Source organism: Mesoplodon bidens (genome assembly GCF_964165515.1).
Source record: "Mesoplodon bidens genome assembly, chromosome: X".
Lineage (NCBI taxonomy): Eukaryota > Metazoa > Chordata > Mammalia > Artiodactyla > Ziphiidae > Mesoplodon > Mesoplodon bidens.
In genome coordinates, this window is record NC_138163.1 from 22064802 (window position 1) to 22079185 (window position 14384).

The 14384-nt window shown below is 41.1% G+C and overlaps 1 protein-coding gene across 1 annotated transcript in view; it reads left to right on the plus strand.

The window, feature by feature from the left end:
• Window positions 1-3800: 3800 nt before the first annotated feature.
• The window catches only part of LOC308608793 (germ cell-less protein-like 1), a gene marked incomplete at its 5' end in the record, with an annotated part of 32109 nt that continues 21525 nt past the window's right edge, over window positions 3801-14384 (plus strand). Inside the window, 2 exons of the mRNA XM_081222132.1 lie at window positions 3801-3985; window positions 8825-8991. Of these exons, the coding sequence (XP_081078258.1) occupies window positions 3801-3985; window positions 8825-8991 (352 nt within the window). The remainder of the gene's footprint in view (window positions 3986-8824; window positions 8992-14384) is intronic.

A 14384-nucleotide genomic window follows, 5' to 3' on the forward strand; every position in this document is an offset into this window, starting at 1 on the left:
GCTTAAGGCTGTGCACATATGCACCTTCCAAAGTCCTCCAACCTATCAGCCTCGCAGTAATACGGGGAAGGCGAGTTTGACAAATCTAGTGAAACACCTCAGAGGACACTAATCCAGGAGGGTTATTGCCTATTTTTTTTTAAATAGCCAAAGTGCTAAGGCAGGATCTGTGTAACACCAGGGGCTAAGCCATAGGAATATGAAGATTCTTTTATGAATGGCTCTTGGTGATATGACAAAACGAAATGAAATATAAGGAATTGTAAAATTACTTTGTAACTTTACATTTTACGCTGTGAAGCCATGTGTATATGATAAGCAAAACAGAACCACAAATGGTTGATCGATGCTTTTGACCATCTTAATGGCCAAATGGTATGTACTGCTTGGATGCTGGGATCATTTATGCACAAATTAGGCAAGGCTGACCACCTCTAGAATGAGCTGATTGGGGATGAAACAGCCCTAGCAGTGGTTGTGAGATAGCCCCTCCTAAATTTTTGGAGCAGCATATGCTCCATCTATTTCTCTGCTAACTTGGAAATATGATGTTTTTAACCAAGAAGCAAATTCTAGATTGGAAGAAATAGATACAAAGCACAGACTGTAAATCAGAAATGCACATTATGCATTTTACTCTGGAAATGTAGCAAATGAACTCACTAGATAAATCAGTGGATGAGCCAACTTTCCAGAAAACTGTCAGAACAGCCATGGAGGACAAGAGAAAGCTTATTTAAGAGTACGTCCTACAAATGTGGTATACACACACACACACACACACATACACACAAACACACACACAGTGGAATACTACTCAGCCATAAAAAAAGAATGAAATGCCATTTGCAGCAACATGGATGAACCTAGAGATGATCATACTAAGTCAGAAACAGAAAGATAAATACCATATGATATCACTTATATGTGGAATCTAAAATATTGACACAAACGAACCTAACTATGAAACAGAAAAAAACTCACAGACATAGAGAACAGACTTGTGGTTGCCAAGGGGGAGGGAGGTGGGGGAGGGATGGAGTGGGAGGTTGGGGTTAGCAGATGGAAGCTATTATATATGGAATGGATAAACAACAAGGTCCTACTGCATAGCACAGGGAACTATATTCAATATCCTGTGATAAGCCATAATGGAAAAGAATATGAAAAAGAACACATATACACACACATATATATAAATATATGCATATGTTCATAAATATATGTATATAAACACAAACACATATATATATATATAACTGAATCACTTTGCTGTACAACAGAAACTAACACAACATTGTGTCAATAAAACAGCTAAGCTTTAGAAAAAATAAATTAAAAAAAAAGAGCACAACCTTCAAAAATGGCTAGGCTCTTCACCTCATACTAGCTAACAAGACAAAAGACTGGCAGTTCTGGTGGGTATAGTTTCCCCTGGTTTAAAAAAAAAAACTTTTAATAAAAGTTATACCAGGGTAACTGCCTATAGCTGGGTGGAAATGGAGGGGAGGTAATAAATTAACAGCATCTTCTGACACACAGGAGAAATACTATTTTATTTTATTTTATTTTTAACATCTTTATTGGAGTATAATTGCTTTACAATGGTGTGTTAGTTTCTGCTGCATAACAAAGTGAATCAGTTCTACATATACATATATCCCCATACCTCCTCTCTCTTGCGTCTCTCTCCCACCCTCCCTATCCCACCCCTCTAGGTGGTCACAAAGCACCGAGCTGATCTCCCTGTGCTATGCAGCTGCTTCCCACTAGCTATCTATTTTACATTTGGTAGTGTATGAAAACCTAAATAGACATTTCTCCAAAGAAGATATACAGACTGCCAACAAACACATGAAAGGATGCTCAACATCACTAATCATTAGAGAAATGCAAATCAAAACTACAATGAGGTATCACCTCACCAGTCAGAATGGCCATCATCAAAAAATCTACAAACAATAAATGCTGGAGAAGGTGTGGAGAAAAGGGAACCCTCTTGCACTGTTGGTGGGAATGTGAATTGATACACCCACTATGGAGAACAGTATGGAGGTTCCTTAAAAAACTAAAAATAGAGTTACCATACGACCCAGCAATCCCACTACTGGGCATATATCCTGTATAATTCAAAAAGAGTCATGTACCACAATATTCATTGCAGCTGTATTTACAATAGCCAGGACATGGAAGCAACCTAAGTGTCCATCGACAGATGAATGGATAAAGAAGATGTGGCACATACATACAACGGAATATTACTCAGCCATAAAAAGAAATGAAATTGAGTTGTTTGTAGTGAGGTGGATGGAACTAGAGTCTGTCATACAGAGTGAAGTAAGTTAGGAAGAGAAAAACAAATACTGTATGCTAACACATATATATGGAATCTAAGGAAAAAAAACAGGCTTCTGAAGAATGTAGGGGCAGGACAGGAATAAAGACGCAGACGTAGAGAATGGATTTGAGGACACGGGGAGGGGAAGGAACGAAGTGAGAGAGTGGCATCGACATATATACACTACCAAGAGAAATACTCTTTTAAACATTTTTCTTTCTTTTTTAAAAACAACAACAACAAGAATTTAATATCAGCTGTCAACAAATAGAAGGACAGGAGAAAGATGAGTACAAGGATTTGGAAATTAGACACATAGTCGTAAGTTCTTCCCAAATATTTCCAGTTCTACTTTTTGAAGTGTTAGGCTACTGTGCAGAAAAAACAATAGATTTGTAGCTGAGAAATGATGCTCCTGAGATCTTAATTGTTATTTAAAATAATGAAAACTGCAACAAGAACTTAAAAATATCATGGTGGTGGGCTTCCCTGGTGGTGCAGTGGTTGAGAGTCCGCTGGCCGATGCAAGGGACATGGGTTCGTGCCCCGGTCCGGGAAGGTCCCACATGCCACGGAGCGGCTGGGCCCGTGAGCCATGGCTGCTGACCCTGAGCGTCCGGAGCCTGTGCTCCGCAACGGGAGAGGCTGCAACAGTGAGAGGCCCGCGTACCACAAAAAAAAAAAAAAAAAAAAAAAAAAGGTGGTTATTTAATCACTTTGGTAGTTTCTAACACCAGAAATGTCATGTATTCTCTGCAAAGTTTTATGTTTCCTTTGATCTATTTCTTTGTGGATTTCCTAACTTCTACAGTTATTTCTTAAAATAATCACTTGTTTATTCTGTTAAGTAGAAAAACTTCTAAGCTATTGTACATATACCTTGGAAAGAATAAACGATTATACTGATCCCAAAGCTTGAATAGCACTCAATGATATTCAAATACATTATCTTATTTGTCTCACAAACACCCGGTCTGTAAGGCAGACCCTGTTATTTCCATTTTACAGATAGAAAATTGAGGCCCCAAGACATTAAGTGACTTACTAAGATCATCTTGCAAGTGGTAGAGCTAACTGTAAGCCACTTTTCTGACTCTACCATTCTATACCTAGAGGATGTCTGACGCAGAGCAATTTTCAAATATAACTGAAAGATGTTTAACCCTGGTTATTGGAGAGCAGACTACCATTTAGTGAGGTGAATTGGCCAGGCATCTTCACATCCACCTGCAATCCAATAAGGGGATCTAGGCGAGGCTGGGAAGGATTGTGTATGTGAGCACAGCTCCCTTTGGCTTGAGTGCGCCATGGCCCCATCCAGGACCAGCTGCATAATTTGTGAGGCCAAGTGCAAAATGAAAATGCAAGGTTCCTTGTTCAAAAGTCATTAAGCATTTGAAGACAGCAACAGCAGAGCATTCAACCAAGTCTGGGGCCCTTCTAGGCACTGCCCTCTGACTACATGGGTTGCATGCCCAGGAGGCTGGACCTGGTCCCTGTGCCGCCCAAAGCACTAATAGTGAGTGTTCGGAAGACTTTTCCTCAGGCAGTACTCCATCAGGAAAGTGACCAGAGAGTGCCTGGCATGGCTAGCCCAGACTGCCTCCGAGAAACTGCCACGGAAGTTTCTGTTTCCTCAAATATACAGTAGAGAAAAATAAGCAAAAAGTAAGATGAAAGGATTAACTGAAGCTCCAATAAAAGAAACAGAAGACATTTGTGCAAACACAAGTGAGAGTGACAAGAGTTGATCAAATATGATGGAAGACATAGAGTAGGTACTCAAAGAATATTTGCCAAAAGACTAATGGGATGGATTTGTGCTTAGTCACATACCTACCCCATCTTCTAACTCGTACAGGTATTATAATATGGAAATATGAGAACACATGGATTACGTAAGTGATTCCCAGCAGCTCAGAACCTGGGCTCCATATCATTGGAGGAAGAAGCAATTTCCTACTAGGTAGAATCCTCCAAAGGCTTGCTCAGGGCAGTTTCTCAATGTGCCCACTTCTCCTGGGATTCATGCCTTTATTGTCAGCCACAGGGTTGGTCACACTCCGCTTATGGCTCTGATCAAGGATTCTGTAGCGTTGCTACTGCTGAAACAAAAAGTTACATGGGAGCTGGGACTGAGGCACTAAATAAGAGGAACAAAAATAGCTCCTTTCCTGTTAAAATTGAAAATATTATCTGGAGAGACAGTTAAGAGTTCAGACACAGGAATGAGGCCAACTTAAGCCTGAAATCCCCCTTGGCTATTTTGAACTTTGTGATCTTGTCTAAGTCACTATTCTTTCTAGCATCAGTTTCCTTTCATGTAAAATGAGGATAATACCTACCCCATTAGGATGCTGTAAGGAATTAGTGAGATCATTAAAGTATGTAAATTGCTTAGCACCTGTGCCTGGCAATTAATAGACACACAAAAGATGCAACTGCTATTATTATTGGAAAAATTAAATAAGTATTGCCACTATTAGCTCCAGATCTTAAAGCCCATTTTATATCTTTATGAAAAGTATAATGATCCCCAAAATATCAACACTGTATGTTCTTGGGATGCCAAGTCTCAGGTTTTTAAATATGAGTGGGCCTTTTAACATCTTGCATGACTTTAGGTGTAGTTTAGAGAGAAGTTGGGGAGTCATAACAAAATTGTGTCAACACAGCATTTTATTTTATTTTATTTTGCGGTACGCAGGCCTCTCACTGCTGTGGCCTCTCCCATTGCGGAGCACAGGCTCGGGATGCGCAGGCTCAGCAGCCATGGCTCACGGGCGCAGCCGCTCTGAGGCATGTGGGATCTTCCCAGACCGGGGCACGAGCCCGTGTCCCCTGCAGGCGGACTCTCAACCACTGTGCCACCAGGGAAGCCCACACAGCATTTTATTTTAGACTCTATAACATTTTGGTTTATTCTTGTGAGTTTTCAATTAAAACACACTCATTTAATATGTAGGTTTTAATGACAGTTACATAAATAACTGTAATGACAATCATGTGAAATAAATTACATATAAGGATTAAGTCTGGAAGGGAATATGGGAAAGAAAAAGGGTTGTACTATCAGGGACAAGGGCTTATTTTTAAATATTCACTTTAATGTTGTTGAATTGTTAATTTAGCAATAAGTAGTATTTTAGTTATATTTAGGTTTAAAAAAGAAAAGATATTCACAGTAATATAAGATACTTTTACTCATGCATAATTAAAAGAAGAAATCAATATTCATCTTGTTCTTATATTCCCTTTAAAACATGAAAGTGGAAGAAGAGTTCAAATACCCCAAATCACTGAAGACTTACCTATTGATTTTAAGTAAACAACTTCCTTTGATCTTTGTTTTTCAAATGTAGTGTATTGTTTTCCATAAATATTCACACCAAAAGAAGGGCTCTGGTTTTACCATTTCTTCTTGAAGTCCATAGCTCTAGGCTTTGACGCCATATGCACATCTAAGTGATCATTCCCCCACTATCACTACAAGTAACAGCCCACACCTGGAAGTCAAATGAATCCTTCTAAAAGACTTTTTGTAAAGTTTACCCCTCTCCTCTTCCTTTCAAAATCCTCAGTTGTATTCTAGTGGCTATAGGATAAAGCACAAACAAACTCCTCATTTAATGTGCCCTTTGTGGTTTTTCACAGTTGGGTGCCTCTTTCTTCAATGTTATCTTCTACAACCTCATAGTAAACTAAACCTTTCTCGATAGTTTTTCCTACCTGACATACATTGTACTTCTCTCTTTCCTAGCTATTCCTTAAGAAGCAGCTTGAGACCAGCATTCTGCAGGAAAGTCCTCCCTTTCTCTTCAGGCCCTTGGGGATCTCTGCTTTCACCACCTCCTCTGCCCACCTATGTACCTGAACATTCTTGGCCTTGAGCACTTGCTGCCTGATACATGCGTGGCCTTGACCTCCATCCTGACATGAATGCCTCCTCTTTTCCCCTTCCAGCAGGGAAGGCACACATCAATGTTGTTTGTTGATGATGATGATGGTAGAGCAATTATTGTGAAAAAAATCGATGGAAAAATAGCCCTAATCTTTCCCCTTCATGTACCCTAAGCTCTTACCTACAGTTTCAGTTAGAAGCATATGATCGCATACTTGCTGCCATGTTACTTGTAATTGTCCTTGAGTATTTTTCTCACATGTGTGCAATCTTCCCAACAAGAATCTCAGCTCCCCAAAGGGAAGACTCTAGTTTTCTTCATCCTGTGTAATACTGAACTTAGCAGGGCCAACCTAAAGGTTCAGTTATGTCTTTGTGCCTAAGTAGCCATAAGTAACCAAGAAGGAAGGCGTGGACAGCACCTGAAAGGGAAGGGTATTAACCTAACTTCCTAGATACCTCTTTCAAATTTGATTATTTTTATTGGCAATGGTACATCCAATAGCTTGGCACACAGACATTTCTTAATAAAAATTTTAATGCCCCTCCCTCACGTTATGGGTGTGTGAGTGGGGGTCATGGTGGTGCTGAAATGTTTTTGGAAGATAAGGTGTTATACTTGAGGTAGAGTGCAACTTAGGCCAAAATGCATCTAATCCAGGAGAACTTTTCAGGGAAAGTGAGACCAAATGTGGGATTAGGACACCAGTATGTTATAGTGAGAAAAGCCCTGGACTACAAGTCAGGAAATCTGGGCTCTTATCCCTGTTCATGTACTGAATGCATCTCCTTAAACCTCTAACTTTAATTTTTTCATTTGTAAAATGAGAGAGTTGGTCTTGCTAAGGTTTATAGAATCTCAGAATTCTTGAGACCCATCAGATATTAAAACCTTCCCTCCAACGTCTACATCAGTGGGCCAGTGAGCCAGTGCTTACATACCTCCTGTGACGGGGATCTCACAACCTATCTAGGAAGCCCATTTGTTTTAATGCAACTCTAATTCTTGGGCAGTTTTATGTTCTGGAATGATATCCTTTCTAGCTGCAAACTTGAAATTTGATGAGATATCTGGGATAATCTGGCAGATCAAATTGAAGGCCATGTCCGGCACAGGAGAATGGACAATGTGATAGAGGGGGAAAATCAACAACCTGTAAGAAGTGAGTTCACAAGAGGGAAAGGGAAGAAGGGGATAAAAATATCTGCTACGACATAGGAAGGGTCACAAAGAAGCATGTCGAGAAAAAGCTGCTAAGGCCAGGAGGATGAGACCACAAAGAGAGTGACATTCCACTGACATGGAGTGGGCCACGAGGGTCTTCAGTGGCGACAGCAGCTACCCCCACATCCCCCATTTCCTTCGTACACCACTGAGCACGCATCAGCTCTCAAAGAAATCTGAAGCCTAGTTCGTGCCCTCCGGTACTGCGTGTAAACTATCAGGTTTGTTTCCTGCTGGGATTTCTCTGCTTCGGCAAAGTATCTAAATGACTAAGAATCTTGAAATATTCTAAGAAATTTAGTTTCAGCAAAAGTTCCAATGAGCCAAAGTGCACCTTTTCAGCTCGCTAGAACGATGATCAATGGGCACTTGGGCTCACAGTAGTTATTTCTGCCTTCAGACTACCCTCTTTTGTGGCGGTTTCCATCACCCTGTTAACACTGTCTCTGAGTCACCTGCCGTCAGCATGCGCACAGCAGCTGCATGGAAGGCAGTCTCCAGAGGTGCTGAAGGAAGGCAGCCTGAAACGAAATATTTGCTACAGCAATCTGAACAGGGATGCCTGGAAGGCGGTGGGGCTATGTGTGCGCAGGGGAGAGAGAAGGAGCTGACGCCTACTGCACCTCTTGCTGCTATGTGCCAGGAACATAAATGCACGGAGCTTCTCATTTACTCTCCACAAAACTGCTATAAGCTGAATGTTGTTATTATTATCCCCATTTATATTCATTTATTCATCCATTTAGTCAACATATACGATTGCATACGTTCTGTGATGAGGAAGCTGAGCCTGCGAGGTGGAAAGACTTGCTGGAGGGCACAGAGCTAGTACCCTGTCTTGTTTGCTCCATTTTCTGCTGAAATCAGAATATCAAAAATATGTCATTGAGGATAAGAAGGGTAAAGCAGCTTCTTTCCTTATCTCCTGAAATTGGTAACACAGATTGTAGTTAGAAAGGCCAAAGAGATCAGATAGTTATTACAGGAAAGTATTCTGTAAGTATACTACATAGGAGAACAAAGTGACCTGGGGTTTGGCAACTCATCACCACATTGCATGATCGGGTAGGTAGTTCCACACCCATCTGTCTTGCAATGCACCACTCTGCTTTGTAAGAATATATGATACTTTAGCCTGTTGCTTCGAAAAAACTACCTCTGAGGAAGTCCCTCTAGTTCTGACCTAAACCAGCTGGACTGTCTTCCAAAGAGCTAATTTGCCTAGACTGGTTCTTCTTTCTGTCACTTGCTTTATGTTTATGTAGACACAGCCAAGGAATTCAGTGAAGTCAGAGGATGCTTTTGCTGCCTCCTAGCTCTGCGAAGCTCTGTGAAGCTTGGAGACATTCAGGTTTTTCAGGCACGAGCAGCCCAGACTGCAGTGTAAACATGAGCGCTCCATGAGCTTAGGCATCAGAAAACTGACAACTGCTACTAAAAGTTCTGCTCTTCCCTCCACGAAGTCTCATGAGGCTGACACTGTCACTAGCCATGCCTTTGCCAAGTTCAAGCTCATAGAGTTGCAAAGTGAGTAAAATAAAGCCCAGCGCCTCTGCCGGCCTTAAAGCTGGGTCTTGGCTATGGCCAGTCCTTGAGGCATTTGGTCAGAGTTTGGTGGAAGCTGTAAGTTAGTGTCTCTCCCCCTTCCATTACCAGCTCAGCTAGAATCAAGGATCTGCTGGTTAAAGCCAGGCTTAAACCAGTTGTCAAGATACCAAAGGCATCGGTCCCATTAAAGAGGGCTCCAGGTAAAGGAAAAGATTAATCTCTGGATGCTACAGGCCAGGCCAAGGGTCCTCAACCATTGGGAGAACAGGGGATGCTCTTAATTTCTGTGAAACCTTGGAATACTGATAGAAGAGAAATAGGGGGTCATGACTGAGAGTGGACATCTTAGCAGGAAGGCCCTGAGCAGAGTCAGGGGAAGAAGACAGATGGCATGTACACATTTTAGTCCATGAATGGGACAGGGGAGCAGAGAGAACTTGGGGCCTCTGGGGGATCCTGGAAGGCCATTGGGGATTGCTTCATGCTAAGAGAAAGGTAAAGAGTAATGCTTGCCAAGTGGCTACTATGTACCAGGCATTGTGCCAATTGTTAGACACATTCTTTTTTTTTTTTTGACTGTTTTAAGACTGATTTATTGTCCTTAAAAAAATAATTTTAAACATACAGAAAAGTTGCATAAAACTACTACATCTCCTTTACCCAGATTCCCAAATTGTTTAACCATTCTCTCTCCCTCCATCCCTCTCTCTCCCCCCACCTCTCTTTCTCTCTTTTTTTCTATGTTTTTTTTTTCTATCATGATGCCTCATATCCTTAAGTACTGCAGTGCACTTCCCCACACGAGGATGCACTCCTGTATTACTAGTATGCAACCTTCCAACCAGGAAATCAGCATTGAGGCAACACTGCCATGCAGTCTGCAGACCCCATTCAAATTTATCAACCATTCCAGCAATCCTTATTTTCTTGTGGTCCAAGAAACTCTCCAGGAACATGCATTGCATTTAGTTTGCATCAGTCTCCTTCAAAATAGTTAGTTCCTCAGTTTTTCCCTTCCTCTCCTACACATGACAGTCTTCAAGACTACAGACCTTTTATTATGAAAAAAGTCCTCAAACTCGGTCAGTTCAATATTTCCTCATGACAAACCTCAGGTCTTGCATTCTTGGCAAGCTCATCACGTACTTGTCCCAGTTCTCAAATCAGTCACTTCTTCAAGGATCCGTGCTTGATTATAGCAGCAGGTGGTATTTAGAAAGCAAAATCTGGGATTTTAGTATAATCATTGCTCCTAGGGTGTCAATGCTTCCAGGACCTCTTAATGGACAGAGCTGGAAAATATATGTGTATGTATATGTGTAGTTATGGTCTGTGTATGTATATATGTATGTATATAAAAACACACCTATATAGACCTACATACATATACACACCCCTACATATATGTCTATAAACATTTCTGTATCTGTGTGTGTGTGTGTGTGTGTGTGTGTGTTTAACCAACCCATGAGTTCATACTGATATTTCCAATTTCAACCCAACCCCTGAGGGTTCTTTCTAGCCTTCTTTCTTTCCATGTTGTTAAATTCCTTATCAGATGCCTAGCTCTCATTAATCTAATCTAACAGTCTTTCTTTTAAAAGAAGAGTTTAACTTATTTACATTTATTTATAACACAGATATGTTTGGTCTTGTTTCTGTCATTTAAAAGAAAAACTAGCATATTTGCTATTTCTGTAGCTTTAAAAAGCATTTCACTGTAGCTGTTTTCTTTCTTTTGTATTTTTAATTCTGAATATTTGGTAAGTTAGATTTTTTCCTATTGATTATTTCTTACTGCTACTTTATAAAATATGCTTAATCTACTTCTTTACAAGTGCCCGTTAAATTCCATGAGCAATAATAAAATTAGTGTATTTCTTCACCCCCCTCTCACCTAATTTGAGTTGACTGTACTCTCTTTCTTAATGTCCAACTTTGTACTTCATATTGAATGATAGATTGGCTGGCTGTAAAATTCTTGGCTCACAATGCCTTTTGGATTTTGAAGGCATTGCCCTTCTTCTTTCTTTTTTTAAATATAAATTTATTTATTTTTTTGGCTACGTTGGGTCTTCGTTGCTGTGCGTGGGCTTTCTCTAGTTGCGGCGAGCAGGGGCTACTCTTCATTGCGGTGCTTGGGCTTCTCATTGTGGTGGTTTCTCTTGTTGTGAAGCACGGGCTCTAGGTGTTGCAGGCTTCAGTAGTTGTGGCATGCAGGCTCAGTAGTTGTGGCACACGAGCTCAGTAGTTGTGGCTCGTGGGCTCTAGAGTGCAGACTTAGTAGTTGTAGCGCACTGGCTTAGTTGCTCCACAGCACGTGGGATCTTCCCAGACCAGGGCTCAAACCCATGTCCCCTGCATTGGCAGGCGGATTCTTTTTTTTTTTTCCCCTTTTTTTTTTATTAGTTTCTGCTTTATAACAAAGTGAATCAGTCATACATATACATCCGTTCCCAAATCCCTTCCCTCATGCATCTCCCTCCCTCCCACCCTCCCCATCTCACCCCTCCAGGCGGTCACAAAGCACCGAGCTGATCTCCCCGTGCTCTGCGGCTGCTTCCCACTATCTATCTATCTCACGTTTGGTACTGTATACATGTCCATGCCTCTCTTTCGCTTTGTCACAGCTTACACTTCCCCCTCCCCATATCCTCAAGTCCATTCTCAAGTAGGTCTGTGTCTTTATTCCCGTTTTACCCCTAGGTTCTTCATGACATTTTTTTTTAATTCCATATATATGTGTTAGCATACGGTATTTGTCTTTCTCTTTCTGACTTACTTCACTCTGTATGACAGACTCTAGGTCTATCCACCTCATTACAAATAGCTCAGTTTCGTTTCTTTTTATGGCTGAGTAATATTCCATTGTATATATGTGCCACATCTTCTTTACCCATTCATCCGATGATGGACACTTAGGTTGTTTCCAGCTCCGGGCTATTGTGAATAGAGCTGCAATGAACATTTTGGTACATGTCTCTTTTTGAATTATGGTTTTCTCAGGGTATATGCCTAGTAGTGGGATTGCTGGGTCATATGGTATTTCTATTTTTAGTTTTTTAAGGAACCTCCATACTGTTCTCCATAGTGGCTGTACCAATTCACATTCCCACCAGCAGTGCAAGAGTGTTCCCTTTTCTCCACACCCTCTCCAGCATTTATTGTTTCTAGATTTCTTGATGATGGCCATTCTGACTGGTGTGAGATGATATCTCATTGTAGTTTTGATTTGCATTTCTCTAATGATTAATGATGTTGAGCATTCTTTCATGTGTTGGTTGGCAGTCTGTATATCTTCTTTGGAGAAATGCCTATTTAAGTCTTCTGCCCATTTTTGGATTGGGTTGTTTGTTTTTTTGCTATTGAGCTGCATGAGCTGTTTATAAATTTTGGAGATTAATCCTTTGTCGGTTGCTTCATTTGCAAATATTTTCTCCCATTCTGAGGGTTGTCTTTTGGTCTTCTTTATGGTTTCCTTTGCTGTGCAAAAGCTTTGAAGTTTCATTAGGTCCCATTTGTTTATCTTTGTTTTTATTTCCATTTCTCTAGGACGTGGGTCCAAAAGGATCTTGCTGTGATTTATGTCATAGAGTGTTCTGCCTATGTTTTCCTCTAAGAGTTTGATAGTTTCTGGCCTTACATTTAGGTCTTTAATCCATTTTGAGCTTATTTTTGTGTATGGTGTTAGGGAATGATCGAATCTCATACTTTTACATGTCCCTGTCCAGTTTTCCCAGCACCACTTATTGAAGAGGCTGTCCTTTCTCCACTGTACATTCCTGCCTCCTTTATCAAAGATAAGTTGACCATATGTGCGTGGGTTTATCTCTGGGCTTTCTATCCTGTTCCATTGATCTATCTTTCTGTTTTTATGCCAGTACCACACTGTCTTTATTACTGTAGCTCTGTAGTATAGTCTGAAGTCAGGGAGGCTGATTCCTCCAGCTCCGTTTTTCGTTCTCAAGATTGCTTTGGCTATTCGGGGTCTTTTGCTTTTCCAAACAAATTTTGAATTTTTTTGTTCTAGTTCTGTGAAAAATGCCGGTGGTAGTTAGACACATTCTTTCATTTAATTTTCTTGTCATCTCTATGAATGAGCTCTTGTTATCTTGATTTCATAGATCAGAAAAGTGAGGCTCAGAGACATGACATCACTAGCCCAAGGGCACACAGCAAGTGAGGGTCGGAGTCCAGAGTGGAACCCAAGTCTGTCTCCCTTTACAGTTTCTTTCACTGTATCAGCTGGCTTTAAATGCGCTGAAGCGTGCGCACCTCCATCCAGAGTCCCAGTGACCAGTAAGAGAGCAAGAGGCAATTGTGGACAGTAGGAGAGCATGGCATGAGGAGGGCAAGGTAGCTGCGGAATGCTGAGAGATCTCAGGCTGATAAGCATCCCCGCACTGCCCAGTGGCCTCAGAATTCCCAAGAACAACATAAGCAAAGGCCAAGGGTGTTTGCACTCAATAGTGGAAAAGCAGGAGTGAGAGTGTGATGTCATCAACACACTATTTTCCTGGCCATTTTCACATAGTTCCTGGTGCAGGAAGAGAGTCCTTCACAGCGCAGATGCTGGCCTAATGAGAGTACATACCACAGTGCAGCAAAGGGCTCTCGAATCAATAGTGCTTTCTGGCATACACCTCCTTGGTAAGCACTTTTGCAAGGTGGACATAAAAATAAATGTGCAATGTAATATTTAAGAGTAACCTTTAGCTATTAAGCTGATTGCCTATCAAGCTGTTACCTTTGCAGTAGAAGCTCACTAATTTATGCTCGCATAAAATCCCTATAGGCAGGTACCTCATTCAACACACCCTAACCCGGCTGAGGGGTGAGGGAGGAGGATATAGGTAGGGAGGCTGCGCGGCCTTCTTAACTCGACAAGCCCACCATGAAGAACTTCAGTCTCTGACTTTTCACTGTCCTAATAAACAGCAGTGAAAAGTCCATTGCCTTTCTGTGTTTCTGCGTTTATGTGCTTGCCCATGATTCCAAACGAAGCAGTCTGCAACAGGCCCTTCAGTCCCAACCAAGAGTCAGTCAAACTTAAGGAACCTTACAAATAAGCCCAGCTCAGAGAGCTGGTATCAGAAAATGAAAACTCTTTCTGCGCTTTCACCAATCAATTCTTCATGTGGAATACTATCTAACCCAACAGTCACTCTCATTTTTTTTTTAAATCTTTTCCTAGCAAGGAGAAAATTCTTCACATGCTTAATTATCACCTTTCTAGCCTATGTCCAGAAATCTCCCAGGATTTCTGATACAGCAAATTCAAAAATGATGTGACATTTTCTTTTAGTAGGCAGAGATGGTGAGTTCTGAATCCATCCTTAGTCTCTCAGCTGGCCTAATGAGCAGGGGCATTT